General features: G+C 44.3%; 1 protein-coding gene across 1 annotated transcript in view; it reads right to left on the bottom strand.

Annotated features, from left to right (window-relative positions):
- Positions 1-351: 351 nt before the first annotated feature.
- The window catches only part of PSMB1 (proteasome 20S subunit beta 1), a 59,410-nt gene continuing 42,231 nt past the window's right edge, over positions 352-17,530 (bottom strand). Inside the window, exon 6 of the mRNA XM_031667592.1 lies at positions 352-7,634. Within this exon, the coding sequence (XP_031523452.1) occupies positions 2,627-3,652 (1,026 nt within the window). The 5' untranslated portion in view covers positions 3,653-7,634 and the 3' untranslated portion in view covers positions 352-2,626. The remainder of the gene's footprint in view (positions 7,635-17,530) is intronic.

Genomic DNA, 17,530 nt, shown 5'->3' with positions numbered 1-17,530 from the left:
CTCCAGGAATTTACTGATGAGGGCAGGTTGATGACGGCACAGAATTTCAGTTGAAAGTTTCCAGTTGGCTGGTTGTCAGCAGCTGAGATGGTCAGGGAGCTGACCTGGGCTGAGATTCCCAAACTGCCCCTCTTTTTTTTTTTTTTTTTTTTTTTGAGACAGAGTCTTGCTTTGTCGCCCAGGCTGGAGTGCAGTGGCGCGATCTCTGCTCACTGCAACCTCCATCTCCCGGGTTCAAGAGATTCCCTGCCTCAGCCTCCCAAGTATCTGGGACTACAGGCACCTGCCACACCCGGCTAATTTTTGTCTATTTAGTAGAGACAGGGTTTCACCATTTTAGCCAGGCTGGTCTTGAACTCCTGACCTCAGGTGATCTGCCCACCTCGGCCTCCCAAAGTGCTGGGATTATAGGTGTGAGCTACCGCACCTGGCCTGGCCTGAACTGCCCCACTTGTGAGGAAGGTCCTGGACACTGTCCCCCACCTAGTCTGAAGACCCTCTTGGACACTTGGAGGCCCGGGGCATGGCTGCAAGGGTGGGGAGTGGAGTTGGGGTAGCCCATGGCTAACATGCGTGAACAGAATGAAGGGAGTAGCAAAGCAGGCAGGACCCACTGCATGGCTGCCCCAGGGCCAGAGTGACCAGGGCACCCCAGGTGAAACAGAGTGGCATCTGACCGCGGGCCTTCCTCTAACTTTTTGTTCTTGAATAATCTTTGAGATTTACAGAGTAGTTGAAGAGATAGTACAGAGTTTCTATATATCCTTTATCCAGCTTTGCTAATGTCAAAATTCTGTGTAACCTGGGTACATGTACCACAACTAAGAATTAACATTGGTTCTGTGAGTCCATAGACGGTAATTAGTAAACAAACAAATAAAATTAAAATAAATAAAAATTAGCATAGACATGTGTCAAAACTAAGAATGAACATTGGCATATGTATCAAAACCAAGAATGAACATTGGCACATGTATCAAAACTAAGAGTTTATGTTGACATTTGTATCAAAACTAAGAATTAACATTAGCACATGTATCAAAACTAGCAGTTAACATTGGCACACCACCACTACTAAGCTCCAGACCATATTCAGATTTCACCCGTTCTTCTGCCCCGGGACATATCCAGGACCTTACACCGCATTTAGGTGTTATGCCTTCTCAGGCACTCTGGTCTGTGACCGTTCCTCAGGCTTTCCTTGAATATCCCATGAAGTGGGTTTGTCTGCTGTTTCCTCATGATTAAATTGAGGTTGTTGGCTTTGGGGAAGAACGTGAGCTGCCTTATAGCAACGTGGCTTGGGTGATGTTAGCCTTCATCTCCTGGTTGAGGTGGGTCTGCCAGGTTTCTCCACTGTAAGTAACTAGATTTTCTATTTAACATTCTGTTCTAAAGCCTCTAAATCCAGCCCACACTCAGGGTTGGCGTAGGGAGGGAGCGGGGAAGGACTCACATGTATTGATTGGAGTGCAGAGGCTTTTGAAAGCAAAAGGTGTCGGTTTTGGGTGCCATAGCTCAGACCACTGCTTTAGAGAGTTTCCATGAGGCTAGGGCCCTTCTGTGGGCTCACGTTTCTTTTTTTTGTCTTTTGTCTTTTTTTTTTTTCCTTTTTGTGGAGAACGGGGTCTCGCTATATTACCCAGGCAGGTCTCGAACTCCTGGGCTCAAGCTGTCCTCCCGCCTCTGCCTCCCTGAGAGCTGGGATTACAGGCGTGAGTGGCTCACGTTTCTTCAGAACAGCCAGTTGTGAACTTTAGAATCCTGATTTGAGCACTGTAGTGCCCCCAGAGAGCTAATGAGAGACGGACAGAGAAGGTATGGCACGTGGAGCCAGCCCCCATGCCCCGGAGGGTGAGTGGAAAAGCCGGCTCTCCAAAGCACCTTCCCTGCGGGGCCTGGCTAACGGAGGCCCTCGGCCCACTCCAGATCCCTACCTGTTGGCGTTCCCTGAAATCTGTCCCTGACCATCAACCCCTCAGGAAAGTGGACCTTCCCTATCAGACCCAAAGACTGCTGCCTGACACTAAGGCCTTTCAGGAATCCTCCTGGCCTGTAGGCCCTTGACCCACTGGACCCTCCCTTTCTCTCCTGTTTGATTTTCTGACTAAGCTTATTTCTCAGTTGTGGAACTGCAGTGCACATAAGACACACCCCTCCCTAATTAGGAATGCAGCTTCACACCCAGAGTGGGTTCTCTGGGGTGGGATGAGGGTCCTGATGACAGAGGGGTCTGAAACCCTTAACCAGGAGGGTTTTCTTCTGGCCTCTTGGTATTATATTTGTCTCCTCAGTCACACCCCCCTGCCCCTGCTGTTTCTGACTCTTCCTGCCCCCGTGGTTCTCGTTCTGTCTCGGATGACTCCCCACTGTCTGCTCACTGATGGAGCCGGTTGCCTCACTTCCTGCCTGTGGGTCCTGGTGTTGCTTTGTCTTCTCAGGCACTTCTATGACCAAATCAACAAGTCTCCCTCAAAAACCATGTGGTGTGAGCAGCTGAGGCTGAGACAAGAGGTCACCTGCTCCATGTCACATGGCCATGTAGCCCCAGTGCACAGGCAGGAGAGCTGGACCCACGTATTCACTCCGCAAGCATGTACTGAACTAAATGCCAGGCTCCCATCTACTAGACTAGAAGAGAGAACGTCCGGCCCAAAAAGAACAAGTCCATAAACAACAAGCAGGCATTGCCAAAGCAGAGCAGTACTGACCTCTCTGAGGAACTGTCATTTGCCAGAGCCAACGGGAATGAGAGGCATGTCCCACAGCCATCAGGAGAGGGAAAATGAGTATGTCCTGCAGCCATCAGGGGAAGAAAAAGAGGGGCATGCACTGCAGCCATCAGGGGAAGGAAATAAGAGACACATTCTGCAGCCATCAGGGGAAGGAAATGAGGGCATGTTCTGCAGCTATCAAGGGAACAAAATGAGGGATGTGTTCTGCAGCCATCAGGGGAAAGAAATGAGGGACATGTCCTGCAGCCATCAGGGGAAGGAAATGAGAGGCATATCCGGCAGCCATCAGGGGAAGGAAATGAGGCACATGTTCTGCAGCCATCTGGGAAAGGAAATGAGGGACATGTTCTGCCACCACCAGGGGATGAAAATGAGGGACATGTTCTACAGCCATCAGGGGAAGGAAATGAGGAACATGTCCTGCAGCCATCAGGGGAAGGAAAGGAGGGGCATGTCCTGCAGCCATCAGGGGAAGGAAATGAGGGACATGTTCTGCAGCCATCAAGGGAAGGGAATAAAGGGCATGTCTTCCAGCTGTCAGGGGAAGGAAATGAGGGACATGTTCTGCAGCCATCAGGAAAAGGGAATGAGGGGCAGTCTGCAGCCATCAGGGGAAGGAAATGAGGAACATGTCCTGCAGCTATGAGGGGAAGGAAATGAGAAGCATATCCCACAGCCATCAGGGAAAGGAAATGAGGGATATGTTCTGCAGCCATCTGGGGATGGAAATGAGGGACATGTCCCACAACTGCCAGGAGAAGGAAATGAGGGGCATGTCTCACACCATCAGGGGATGGAAATGAGGGGCATGTACTGCAGCTATCTGGGTAAAAGAATGAGGGGCACATCTGGCAGCCATCTAGGGGAAAGGGAAAGGATATGTCCTGCAGCCATCTGGGAAAAATAATAAGAGGCATGTCCTGCAACCAACTTGGGAAGGGAATGAGGAGTATATCGTGCAGCCATCAGAGAAGGGAATGAAGGTCACATCCTGAAGCCATCTGGGAAACGGAATGAAGGGCATGCCCTGCAGCAATGAGGGGTACATCCTGCAGCCATTGGGGCACAGAAATGAGGGGGCATGTCCTGCACCCATTAAGGGAAGAGAATCAGTGGCATGTCCTGCTCCCACTAGGGGAAGGGAATGATGGGTACATCCTGCAGCCATCAGGGGAAAGGAATAATGGGCATGTCCTGCATCCATCATGAGAAGGAACTGATGGGCATGTCCTGCACCAGTCAGGGGAAGGGAACGATGGGCCCATCCTGCAGCCATCGGGAGAAGGGACTGACCGGTATGTCTCACACCCATCAGGAAAAGGGAATGATGGGCATATTGTGCCCCCATTAGGGAAGGGGAATGAGTGGCATGTTCCACACCCATCAGGGGAAGGGAATGAAGGGTACACCCTGCAGCTGTCTGGAGAAGGAAATTAAATGCAAGTCCTGCAGCCACCTGGGAAGGGGAGTAGGAGTGAGTCCTAGGTCACCAAACAGCAGGCATCAAGCTTGTCCAGCTCCCTCCCAGTCTTCCAAGCAAGCCACAGAAGCTGGTGTCCCACAGGCCCATGGAGTCTCCAGGGAGGACCTCTGCTGATCTAGAAGGTGGCTTCCTGCCTGCTGAGTGGGAAACCAAGGCTGCCCTTCTTGGTCAGGCTCTCTGAGCACCTGCCTCATTTACAAAAGCACCAGGGAAAAGCAGAGCAGGAAGCACGAGAGACCAGCAAGTGCTCCGGACAGCGGGTAAGATTTTCTTCTGATCTCATGAAGCTTAATGGAAAAGCAAACACTTGGAAATTATTTTCTAACCCACACACACCACAGCAAGGGAACACACTGGCCTCTACAGGTGTCTAGCTGGTATGACTTCCTGAGATACGGCACCAACCTCACAACCCACTGGAGAATATTCAGAGGCCCCTGAAGGAGAGGGAGCAAGATCCTTTCTGCTGTTATGCTTAAACCTCTTTTCCCTCACCATCACTGCACCGTGTCTGTGAACATCTGATCACCAGGAAAATATGGCCCTGGAATAAGCCTAGCGGTTAAATTCTTTAGGCATTTTTTCCCCTTTAAAATAATTAACTCCATTAAAGAATCTGAGAAACAATACAGAGTTCTGGACATGTGGCCTGTGGAGGATGAAAGAAATGAAGGTTGCTTCCACTGGGGAGGCTTTTGGAGACTTTACCGAATATCTGGAAGGAAGACCCTAAGGCTCCAGCATTCTCATGCTGATGGCTGTTGTGTTACGATGTTTTTTTCTGCTCCCTTCCTTTTGTTTCTGGAGGTTTGTGCGCCCTGTGGCCCTGGGATCAGTGACGGAACACATCTCTGGAGTTTCCACGTTCTTTTCTAACCATCCTTAGCTTTATTGAGCTAGGGACACGAAAGGGAAAGGTGACGGGAGCAGGAAGCTCATCTGTGCACCTTAACTTCTTGCCCAGTGAGGGCCAAAAAGCAAAGTGTAGCCCCACACTGATGTGAGGAAACCTAATTTTGCCCACAAAGAGCCCACGGCCAGCTGACAGGGCAGGGAGGGTCTGTCTTGCTGTGCACGGAGGATCCTGCCAGAGGCGTCCGGCTGAGGTTGTCTCTCTTCAGTGACGTGATCAGACACCCAAGGATTCAGGGCAGGGTGCCAGGCCCTGCTGCCCCAGTTGGCTGATGCCTGACGTCTTCACGATGAGGCTGGCATGCGGCCAACAAGGAGCACTTGGGGACATAAGTCATAAGAGAGCAGCATCATCTACGTTGACAGGACCGGAGCACTCTGCTCCTCCCAGTCTCTTCAGGTTTAAACGGATCTCTCCCTATTAAAGTCTTACTTAAGTCTAGACTTTAGTCTAAACATATCCATAAAGATTTTAAAGGTTTGTTTAAAGTATAGATAAAGTGTAACTGGAAGCCCATGGGACCTGCTGCTGGAGAGGGGAATGGAATGGAGATTCTTGCAAATGAGAACCAACTCTGGGTCACAGAGCTCCCACCACAGTGGCTCTGAGCCCACTCTCTAGACTGACAGCAGCAGGAGGAGGCAATACAGGAAGAGGAAAAGGGGAGGAAAGAGCTCCTCACTCGGCAGCAATACAACAATACTGAAGGCATTATTTGGACGTCAATTGAAAAGAACAGGAAAAGGAGACTGACGAGTTGCTTAAATTCAACAGTTTTCTATGCCGTGGCACACCAGAAAATATCCCAGATGAATTAAAAGCCTCACTTTTTAAAACCTAGCGAAAACAGAGAAGTACACTTTATCAGCATAGTTTGAAGAAAGCCTTCAACCTACATTAATATAGAAGAAACAAGCCTAGGAGTCACAAAGGAAAATACTGGCAGACTTCGTCACACACACACTTAAAACCACCCTATGAGAAAAGCAAACATAAATGAAGTTTTTTTTAAGGTGTCTACTGGAATAAAATATTTGCAAAGTATTTACGAGGTTAAAAATTAATATGAATAATTTATAAATGAGTTCTTCAAACTGATAAGAAAAAGACAACTCAATAGAAAAATGGACAAAAAATAAACAGGCGATTCATAGAAGATAGACAAGAAACAAATATATAAATAAACATACGCATACACATTTATTTTCTAACCTCCTCCTCAACTGTTAGTAAGGGGAAGGCAAGTTTGAGCAAAATAAACAAGTATGCTCGTTACTTGTAGGTTGTGTTTTGTGAAGTCACTGCTGTCGACTGAAGAATCACGAGGTTCACACACTTGGCGAGGAGAGAGCTTTATTTCTTACAAAGGATTGCACCCTGCAGGCTGGCCATCTTGCAGGCTGGGAAGCAGAAACCAAAAGCAGGCACTTCGAGGGAGGAAAGGCTGGAACAGGAATTTATGCCAAATGGGTTGGCTAAGTATACATATCTAACAGGTTACTCGTGATGAGTGGATGCATGCGTCGAAAGCAAACATGCGTGCATGTCTGTCCACATTCAATCTGGGGTAAGCACTTAACGTTTAAATGCACTAAAATTAGGCTCTGCATGTGGAAGATGAAATGGAGGACACAGAGGCATCCTGTGTACACCGGCCAGAATCAGTCCGTGGTCGCTGGTCTCTCATCACGAAGGAATGCTGGTCCGTCTTGTGTCCAAACCACAGAAGGGGAGTCTGGCAAGTCTTTTGAAAGGGCTGTAGCTTCTGTTGAACCCTCGTGTGATTAGCGCGGGAGTGGGTATAAAAAGGTGCGTCCAACCTCCCCATTCCATCATGGCCAGGAACTCAGTTTTTAAAATTTCTCTGGGGCTCCCTTGGTCAAGAAGGAGTCCATTCAGTCAGCTCAGGGGCTTAGGATGTCATTTTTCTTTTTCAGCACAAACACTGAATTAGTGAACAGTGAACCATGGCTCATGGAGGAAAGACAGGGTTAGGTTCCCGTGAGCCTCAGGACACAGCTTTTTCATCAACCCATCAATATAAAACCTTGTTTTATGTATGTTTCTGTTTAAAGACACCTTATTTAGTATGTATTGTGGAGTAAGTAACATGGCCAACGGCACTGTAACTCCTGTCTGAATGAAGCTCGTCTAATGCGTGTTTTCTCCAAAAGGCACCTCACAGCCTTCTTGCTCTCAGGAACGCTAAGCAGCACTTCCGCACTGTGCTTGAGGCCATTTTAAACAGTGAAATCATCAACAAAAAGCATAAAAATGTGGGAAAAAAAGTGGTACTAAATAAACTGTGAAAAGAAAACAGTTGCTTACAGCGTGCGTTGAAGCCAGAAGGCCGAGCATCACCTCATTCAGCTGGAACATGTGCTCTGAAGACACAAACTTTTCACTTCTCTGTGCACTTGAGAGTGTTGATTTGAGGGTTACCAATAAATGTTGGTGAGTAGGTAGATTCACAAATAAGAAATCCATGAATAATGAGGATCAACTAGAGAGAGAGGGAAAGACTTGCATGTGGAGAGAAAAAAATGTGAATATTTGCACCCCAAAGCTTGCCCCGTAGAAGTTGCCAACTATTTACTGTGCTTCTCCCTTACATCGTGTTTGTTTCAAGCACTGGGGCAGATATACCGAGACCACGCTGCTGCCTCAGAGGGTTCATTACAATGGAGGAGTCAGATGATACTCAAGTGAACAAATAATTACAGGTTGTGCTTTCTCTAGAACAAAATAATCAGGTTGCTCTGAAAAAGAATAAATACTCAGGCTAGCTGAGAGATGTAACCTGTGCTGCAGATCTGAGGCGAGGCATTGCCAGCAGTGTGGAGACGGGAGGGGCCAGGCTGCCAGCGGCCTGCGGCAAGGTGTCTGGAGAGGCCAGCTATGGGCCTAGCTGGCTTTGGGGAGGGTAGTGGGCTGCATGTGAGTGGTTAGTGGAATTTTCACTCTTTATGTAACTGTGGGGTATTCTCAATAACAATATTAATATATATTTACATAGCAGAGTATAAATGAAAATATTTAAAATAACAAAGCAAAGCATTTTCCAGTTTCTTTAAGGGTGGCCTCGTGGTCCTTACTGAGATAACAGGGAGAGCTTGTTAGCTGTCCATCTCTGACCTGGACACCACAGCAACCTCTGTACCGTTATCACTCTTACCAGCACTACCCTAGACCACTCCCCACAGCAACCAGGACAACGGCTGGCTGTGTGGCTCCCTTCTCTGACTGCCCTGTGGTCTTGAGATCAAAGGTCATCATCCGTCACACGCTCCCCAAGGCCCCAAAGGAGCTGCCCCTGCAAGCCTTCCCCACTCGCTGCGCGTTCACGCTGTGTGAGCTACATGTGCTCACGCTGCTCTGCTGCATCTGTGGCTTTCTCTGCTCTGCATTCCTGTCTGGCATCCTCTCCTGGGGGGCCCTTCCCTGTCACTTCTCCCGCTCTCCCCAAAGCAGTCAACAGAACATCGACTATTTATACACAAGTGCCCAGTTACAGATTGGTGTTAGCCTTTGATCAATCTTAATCAGCAGCCATAAAAAACAATGAAATCACGTCCTTTGCAACAACATGGATGCAACTGGAGGCCACTATGCTAAGTGAACTAACTCAGAAACAGAAAATCCAACACTGCTTGTTCTCGATTATAAATGGGAGCTAAACAATGGGTACACATGGACATAGAGATGGAAATAGACACTGGAAGCTCCAAAAGTGGGGAGGTTGGGAGGGGAGCGAGTGTTGAAAACTTACTGTCAGTTACAGTGTTCACTATTTGGGTGATGGGCACACTACAAGCCCAGTGACCACCAGCATGCATTACACCCACGTGACAAACATGCACATGTTCCCTCAATCTAAAATAAAGCCAGTGCAAATCACGTCTACACATGACTAACTTATTCTACTAGACTGTGGGCTATGTCACTTGAGGTCTGTCATTTGTACTTTGGGGTTTACATCAATGATAGAATCTTTAAATTTCTAGTTCAACGCTTTTACCAAAGCAACATACTTTCACAAGTTTGACAGTCTCAAATTGTTGCCAAAATTTTGCCACCCAGATTTAGATTTCAGAATATTTCTGAATTCGTACATTAATTACCAAATTTTTACATATACATTAACATCACGGGAAACATACAAAACGTACAGCACAGTCATTTCCTCTTGAAACTAAGCTTTACAATAAGACAAAAATTTGAGTTCAGATCTAATCTAAAGTTTGAATTCAGATGGCAGCTGGCAAAAATCAGGTTTTCTTAGCTCTAAGAACCTCTTCTTATATATACTACAATACTTGAAATGTGCCACCTCTTTGAGTTGGGGCAGCCTGGCTATGGATACAGGGCAGTCTCCACTCCACCTGTCCCAGCCACTGGGCAGCCTGGCTATGGATACAGGGCAGTCTCCACTCCACCTGTCCCAGCCACTGGGTAGCCTGGCTATGGATACAGGGCAGTCTCCACTCTACCTGTCTCAGCCACGTGCTCATGTGCAGCCTCATCGCCTGCATTCTGACGACTAGTGAGCATCACTCTCATTTTCCTGCAGGCGCGATGGGGGTTGTGGGTAGTTCCCATCGTTTTCCTGCAGGTGCAGTGGGGGTTGTGGGTACTTTACACCCTCAGTAAGAGAAGAACATGTATGAACTATGAAGCCAATGATCATTTAGACCTCCAATACCTTTCATTCTAAAAACTCCTTAAGAAGGTGGGATCAGTCAGGCAAGAGAATACCTCCACAACACAAAAGATTAGATGTGTGAAACAGTGAAGGAACTTGAGTGTGAGTTATAAATAGTTAGCTAAGAATATTTATTGAATGCCTATTATACACTTGATACTATGTAGATGCTGGGAATATGTTGATAGATAGAACACATAGTTTCTTCCCACTTGGAATTTATCATCTATTGACTGAGAGAGTTCAAGGAAATAAAAAACTAATAAAAATGCAAATGGGGTAAATGTTATAAAGGAGACACACAGGCTAGGCCACAGTGAACAGTGAAGTATGGAACCTATTCCTTCTTAAAAGGAGGTTATTATTAGGAGGTGCAGCAAGTACTGAGCAGCAGGAACGAGGAACCATGCATGAATGAGCAAGGTTGAGACACCAAACTGGCCAGAGCCACTGAGAGAAAATAACTCTATAGGTTCAAGGGAAAACATGAGGTCAGGGGAGCTGGAGGATGGTGGTCAATGGGAGAGGGGCTTGAAATGAGGGAGGAGGGGCAGCTGGGGGGGACACGCACACAGAGACCACACATGGACCAACTACCTGCAAGGGGGACACACACACGCAAAAACCAAGCATGGATGAGTCACCTGGAGGGGATGCACACAGACCACATGTGGATGAGCCACGTGGAGGGAACACACACACAGGGGCCACACATGGATAATCCATGTGGGTGAGCAACACAACATGATGGAGAAATTGGTACGATTCCATACGCTTGAAGAAGGTCATTCTGGCTATTTGGTGAGATTGGTGGGGGAATAGCTATATAAGTTTGTGCAGTGGCTACCAGAATGGCCCAGACCTGTGCAGACGATAAGTTGGATGATGGTTACTGAAGACGAGAAGATGTGGTTGGGTCTGAGATATGTATGGTAGGTAGAACTGACAAGATCTATGGTGGAGTAGATATAAGGAATGAAAGGACAGCAGTTCAGGTCTATAGTGTGAGCAACTGATGAAAGGGTACAGGAGGAAGACTCCTGGATGAACAGATTGTAGGAACAGCTAGATGCCAACATTCACTTTGGGACATGTTTCTATTGGAGAATCTCAATAGTGATGTTACAGTCATTGAATATTTTAGTCTGGGATTGAAAGGATAGGTTTAGTCTAGAAATATAAATTTAGCATATAGATGGCATGTAGTGCCATGGGGCTGGTTGAAAAGCTTAGGGAGAGAGTGGAAGGAGAAAAGAAGCCTTGAGAAATGCCCACAACTACAAGTTGGATAGAGAAAAAGAAAGTGTACAGAAAACTGAGAAGCAGCTAATGAAACAGGAGAAAACCTCAGAGAATGTGGCATCACCAAAGCTAAGAGAATAGACTGTTTCAATCAAGAGAATTATCATGCTATTTGGCCACAAGGAGATCACTGGTATCTTGACAAGATCACTTTAGTGTAGTGGGGACAAAAGCCAGATCAGAAAGCAGGGAAGGATGGAAAGAAGTGGGATCAGCATCTATAGACAACATTTTTGAGAGGTTTGACTATGAAAAGAATCAGCCAGAGGGTACAATAGCTAGAGGGTAAGTAGGGAACAAGGGAGGCTCTCTTATTTCTTTATAATGGGAGGTAATAAGGCATATTAGTTACTGGTGATGACTAAATACTAATGAAAGATCAATAGCACACAACAGAAAAGAAAAGAAAGAAGTTCTAGACAATGATCCCATGAGAGAAATGGGATCAAAATCTCCTGTGAAGGGTTTGATTTTTGTTAATAGGGGAGACCTTCTCCAGTTTCATGTGGATGGAATAAAGAGCAAAAGGTGCAGGTAGAATTACAGATTTGGGAGCTGGAATATGAAGGAGGTCTATTATGATAGCATAACTTGTTTCAGGAGAGTATCAAGCTATATGGACAGTACTTAAGTGAAAGATGAAAAGAGAGGCAGGGGTTATATTATACAGGGCCTTACCTGCCATGGTAAGGAGTGTTTTAGGTGCTAGGAAGCTTTTTAAAACCCAATGAAGGTACAATAATAAGAAAACAAATGACCCATTATAAAAATGATTTAAAATATAATTAGTCATTAGGGAAATACAAATTGAAACCACAATGTAATATTACTGTATACCTAGCAAAATGGCTTTAATAAAGCTCTGACAATGTCACATGTTGATGAGAGAGTGAAACAAGGACTAACACTGGCAGAGATGTCAATTATTTTATGACAAATATTTTAGATCAACCATCATAGAAATAATTCAGGCCAGGCGCAGTAGCTCACAGCTGTAATCTCAGCACTTTGGAAGGCCAAGGCGGGCAGATCTCTTGGGGTCAGGAGTTTGACACCAGCCTGGCCAACATGGTGAAACCCTGTCTCTACTAAAAATACAAAAATTAGCCAGGCATAGTGGCGTGTGCTACTCGGGAGGCTGAGACAGGAGAATCACTTGAACCTGGGAGGTGGAGATTGCAGTGAGCCGAGATCGTGACACTGCACTCCAGCCTGGGTGACTGGGCAAGACTCTGTCTCAAAAAAAAAAATAAATAAAATAAAAGTAAATAAAATGCTTCAACAAGGCTGGGCGCGGTGGCTCAAGCCTGTAATCCCAGCACTGGGGAGGCGAGGCAGGCGGGGATCAGAGGTCAGAGATGTGAGACCATCCTGGCTAACCGATTGAAACCCGTCTCTACTAAAAATACAAAACACTAGCCGAGGCGAGGTGGTGACCTGTAGTCAGTGCTTGGGAGGCTGAGGCAGGAGAATGGCGTGAGAACCGGAGGCCGGAGCTTGCAGTGAGAGCTGAGATCCAGGCCTGCACTCCAGCCTGAAGCGACAAATGAGACTCAAATCTCTAAAAAAAAAAAAAAAAAAAAATTCAACAAGCAATACAAAAACACTCGAAATATATTAGAAAAATAGAAAGTTCCAGCAAATAATTAGAGGGTATTAAGAATAATTGAATGGAAATTTTTTAGAACTGAGACATGCAATAACAGAAATGTTTTTAAAACTCAGTAGATGGACTCAACAGCAGAATGGAGGGGACAGAGGAAAGAACTGGTGAACAGGAAAATAAAATAAAATAAAATAAGAAATTACCTAATCTGAACAGCAGAAATAAATAAACAGAGCCTCGAAGACCTATAGGATCACAATCAAAGGTCTAACATTTATGTTATTGGAGTCCCAGAGAGAGGAGAAAGAGGGCATGACTTAAAAAGTAGTCAAATAAATAGTGGATGAATATTTTCTAAATCTGGCAAAAGACATAAATCTACAGATTCAAAATATTGAGTTAACTCCAAATAGGATAAACCTAAAGAAATCCTTGCCAAAGCATGATATGACTAAACTTTTGAAAACTAAAGACAAAGAAAAAATACTGAAAGCAATGAGAGAAATAACATCTACCTATAACGGAAAACAATTTGAATGATATGGAATTTCTCATCAGAAACCAGGGAGCCAGAAGGAAGTAACAGTATTTTTCATGTGCTCAAAGAAAAGAATTGTCAACCCAGGATTATTTATCCAGAGAAAATATAAAGGTGAATGAAGGGGACTTGAAGATATTTTCACATGAAAGAACAGTAAGAGGATTTGTTGCCAGCGGACGTCCTCTAAAATAATGGCTGAGGGAAGTTTTCTAAACAGATAAGAAGTAATAAAAGAAAGAATCTTGGATTATGTCAACCTAAAGGAAAAAACTGAGGCAAAATTAATATAAGTAGGGAGTTTATCTGGGCTGAAGCTGAGGACTGAAGCCCAGGAGACACATGCAATTTGCCCTGACACATGCTCCAATTAACAGTAGCTACAAGTGGTTTGTAAAAGGAAAAAAGAAGTGCTGTCCTTAAGTTGTTTACCAAGAATTTACTTTGCTTTATTAAAATAACAAAAGTGATCGGTTGGCTATACATTTTTCTTTGTATCACAAATTCCAGGAACATGAAGATTATGGATGAGAGTTACATTGTGCAACTTGTGGTAACATTTCAGGTAATTTATCAGTTAGCCTGGAAACTAGAAGAAAGGAAAAAGAATCAAAATGCCTTTTAAAAATTGCACCCAGGTATGGCTGCAGGGGACATGACTGGAGTTTCATGCTCATGTCTCTCTGGGTCTGATATATTTTCCCTATCAGGCCAGGCATGGTGTCTCATGCCTATAATTCTAGCACTTTCGGAGGCTGAGGTGGGAGGGTCACTTGAGAGTGGGAGTTCAAGACCACCCTGGGCAACACAGTAAGATCAAGATCCTGTCTCCACGAAAGAAAGAAGAGAAAAGAAAAGAAGGAAAGATTGATTTAAAAATTAGTTGACATGACGGTACATGCCTGTAGTCCTGGTTACTCTGGAGGCTGGGGCAGGAGGACCACTTGGGCCCACGAGTTTAAGGCTGTATAAGTTATGATCATGCCACTGTACTCCACTACAGTGTGGGTGACAGAGTAAGGCCCTGTCTCTCACAAAAAAAAAAAAAAAAAATTCATATCTCACATTGCTCAGACTGCTCTGAGACATGTTCTCAATCATTAGGAAGAAAAAAAGAACAAGGAAAATAGTAAAAATATAGATAAATATGATACATTTTCCTTCTCCTCTTGAATATTCTAAATTATGTTTGTTGTTGAAGCAAAAATTATAACCCTAACTGATGTGGTTGTAAATACACACAGAGGAAATATTTAAGACAATTACATTAAACATATTATTATTAAATATTTATGATTACTAAATTATAAATGAGGAGGGTGAGGTGACATAAAGGAGGTCACCTTTTTTCCTACTTTTCATGGGAGCTGGTAAAATGCTGACACAGATAGACTGTGTTATGTGTAATAAGCAGAAAAGCTACACCAAGAGATAAACAGTGCAATACATAAATCAAAGTGGAACTGTAAAACAAAAATATTCAAGAAATGTATAGGAAGGTAGGGATAACAGAAAAACAAAACACAGAGAGAAATAGCAGAAAATTTTAAAAACGATGGCAACTTCAGACCTAATGTATCAACAATTTCATTAAATGTAAATGGTCTAAATAAACCAGTTAAAAGGAAGAGATTGGCAGAGTGAATTAAAGCATGACCCAAATAAACACTTTTTATAAGAAACTCACTTCAAATACAATGATATAGGCAGATTGAAAGTAAAAGGATGCTTGTGCTTGCCATTGGTGGACCTGTAGGCAGACCTGTCCAGTCCAGCCCTGCCCATTGTGGCCCCCATTCACTCCCTAGGGCTGAGCAGGGACTCAGACCACTGTGTAATCCAGAGTCACCCCATTGCCTGAGGCAATGGTGAGCTTCGGCCAGTAAAGAAGGATCAAGTAGGCCGGGCGCCGTGGCTCAAGCCTGTAGTCCCAGCTACTCGGGAGGCTGAGGCAGGAGTATGGTGTAAACCTGGGAGGCAGAGCTTGCAGTGAGCTGAGATCCGGCCACTGCACTCCAGCCTGGGCAACAGAGCGAGACTTCCTCTCAAAAAAAAAAAAAAAAGAAGGATCAAGTACAGACCCAGTCACGTTGGCTGCTGCTGGTTCTTACCTATAAGTGCCATCTACTGGATTGTAGGTTGAACTGCACAGCCCAATATAAAACCTGAAAGAAGTGCACAGGGCTATAGAAATAAAGCCAAAAGATCCCACCCAGCATTCTCTACAGTTGCACCCCTAGGGAGAGGGGTAAAGGGAAAAGGAAAGAAAAATAATAATAATACTATAGGAAAAGAAAGAAAAAGAAAAGAATCCTGGATGAAAATAATTACAAAAATTAGAAGTGCCAACATCTCCAGATGAGAAGGAACCAGCACAAGAATTATGGCACCATGAAAAATTTGAATATAGTGATTCCACCAAATAATTACACTAGCTCTCCAGCAATGGTCTATAACCAACATGGAAACTCAAAAATGACAAATAAAGAATTCAAAGCATGGATTTCAAGGAAGCTGAATGAAATCTAAGACAAGGTTGAAAATCAACACAAAGAAACTTTCAAAGCAATCCACGAAATGAGGGAAGAGACAAACATCTTCCAAAGGGGGAAATCAATCAGACCTTCTGGAATTGAAAACTCACTTAAGAAATTTTAAAATACAATTGAAAGTCTTATCAATAGACTGGACCAGGCAGAAGAAAGAATTTCAGAGCTTGGAGACTAGTCTTTTGAACTAACCCAGTCATACAAAATAAAGAGAATTTTTAAAGATGAACAACATCTTCAAGAACTATGAGATTATGCAAATAGACCAAACTTATAAATTATTGGCATTCCTGAGAGAGGATAAAAAGTAAATAATCTGGAAAACATATTTGAGTGAATCAGTCAAGAAAATTTCCCTAGGCCGAGGCGGGTGGATCACAAGGTCAAGAGATCGAGACCATCCTGGTTAACACGGTGAAACCCTGGCTCTACTAAAAATACAAAAAATTAGCTGGGTGTGGTGGCAGGCACCTGTAGTCCCAGCTACTGGGAAGGCTGAGGCAGGAGAATGGTGTGAACCCAGGAGGTGGAGCTTGCAGTGAGCCGAGATCACGCCACTGTACTCCAGCCTGGGCGACAGAGTGAGACTCCATCTCAAAAAATAAAAAAAAAAATAAAAAATAAAAAAATTTCCCTATTCTTGCTGGAGAAGTAGATATGCAAATACAAGAAATCCAGAGAACACCTGTGAGAGACCATACAAAACAAATATCACCAAGGCATAGAGTCATGAGACTGTCCAAGGTCAACCCTAAAGAAAAAATCTTGAAGATAGCTGCAGAAAAAAGTTAAATCACATACAACGGGAACACTATCAAGCTAACAGTGGACTTTTCAGCAGAAATCTCACAAGCCAGGAGAGACTGGGGGCCTATTTTCAGGATTCTTAAAGAAAAGGAAGTCCAACCAAGAATTTCATATCCCACCAAACTAAGCTAAAAGAAATAAAATATTTTCCCAACAAGCAAGTGCTAAGAGAATTCATTACCACTAAACCAGACTTACAAGAGATCCTTAAAGGAGGTCTAAACACGAAAGCAATAGAGTGATACTGGCTACCACAATAGCACGCTGAAGTACATAGCCTACGGACCCCACAAAGCAACCACACAATCGAAACTACAAAGCAAGCAGCTAAGAACTTCACAACATGATCAAAACCTCACATATTATATTCGTGTTCAATGTAAATGGTCTAAACACCCCACTCAAAAGGCATAGAGTGGAAAGTTGGATTAAAAAACAAGATCCATCTATCTGCTATCTTCATGAAACCCATCTCACATGTAACAACACCCATAGGATCAAAGCACAGGGTTACAGAAAAATCTACCATGCAAATGGAAAACAAAAAAGATTAGGGATCACTATTCTTATATCAGATAAAGCAGATCTTAAGCCAACAACAGTTAAAAAGAACAAAGAAGGGCCATTACGTAATGATAAAGAGTTCAATTCAACAGGATTCATAAAAGAAGTACTTCTAGACAGCCACACAATAATAGTGGGGGACTTCAATCCCCAACTATCAGCATTAGACAGATCATAGATGCGGATAACTAACCAGGAAATTCTGGACTTAATCACAACACCTGGCCAATTGGGCCTAATAGACATTCACAGAATACACCTATCAACCCACAATATACATTCTTTTCATCTTGCACACCAAACATTCTGCAAGATAAACTATATTCTTGGC

The sequence above is a fragment of the Papio anubis genome, chromosome 6, assembly GCF_008728515.1.
Source record: "Papio anubis isolate 15944 chromosome 6, Panubis1.0, whole genome shotgun sequence".
Lineage (NCBI taxonomy): Eukaryota > Metazoa > Chordata > Mammalia > Primates > Cercopithecidae > Papio > Papio anubis.
The sequence above is the reverse complement of the archived record's forward strand: the minus strand, read 5'-3'. Positions and strand labels throughout refer to the sequence as shown.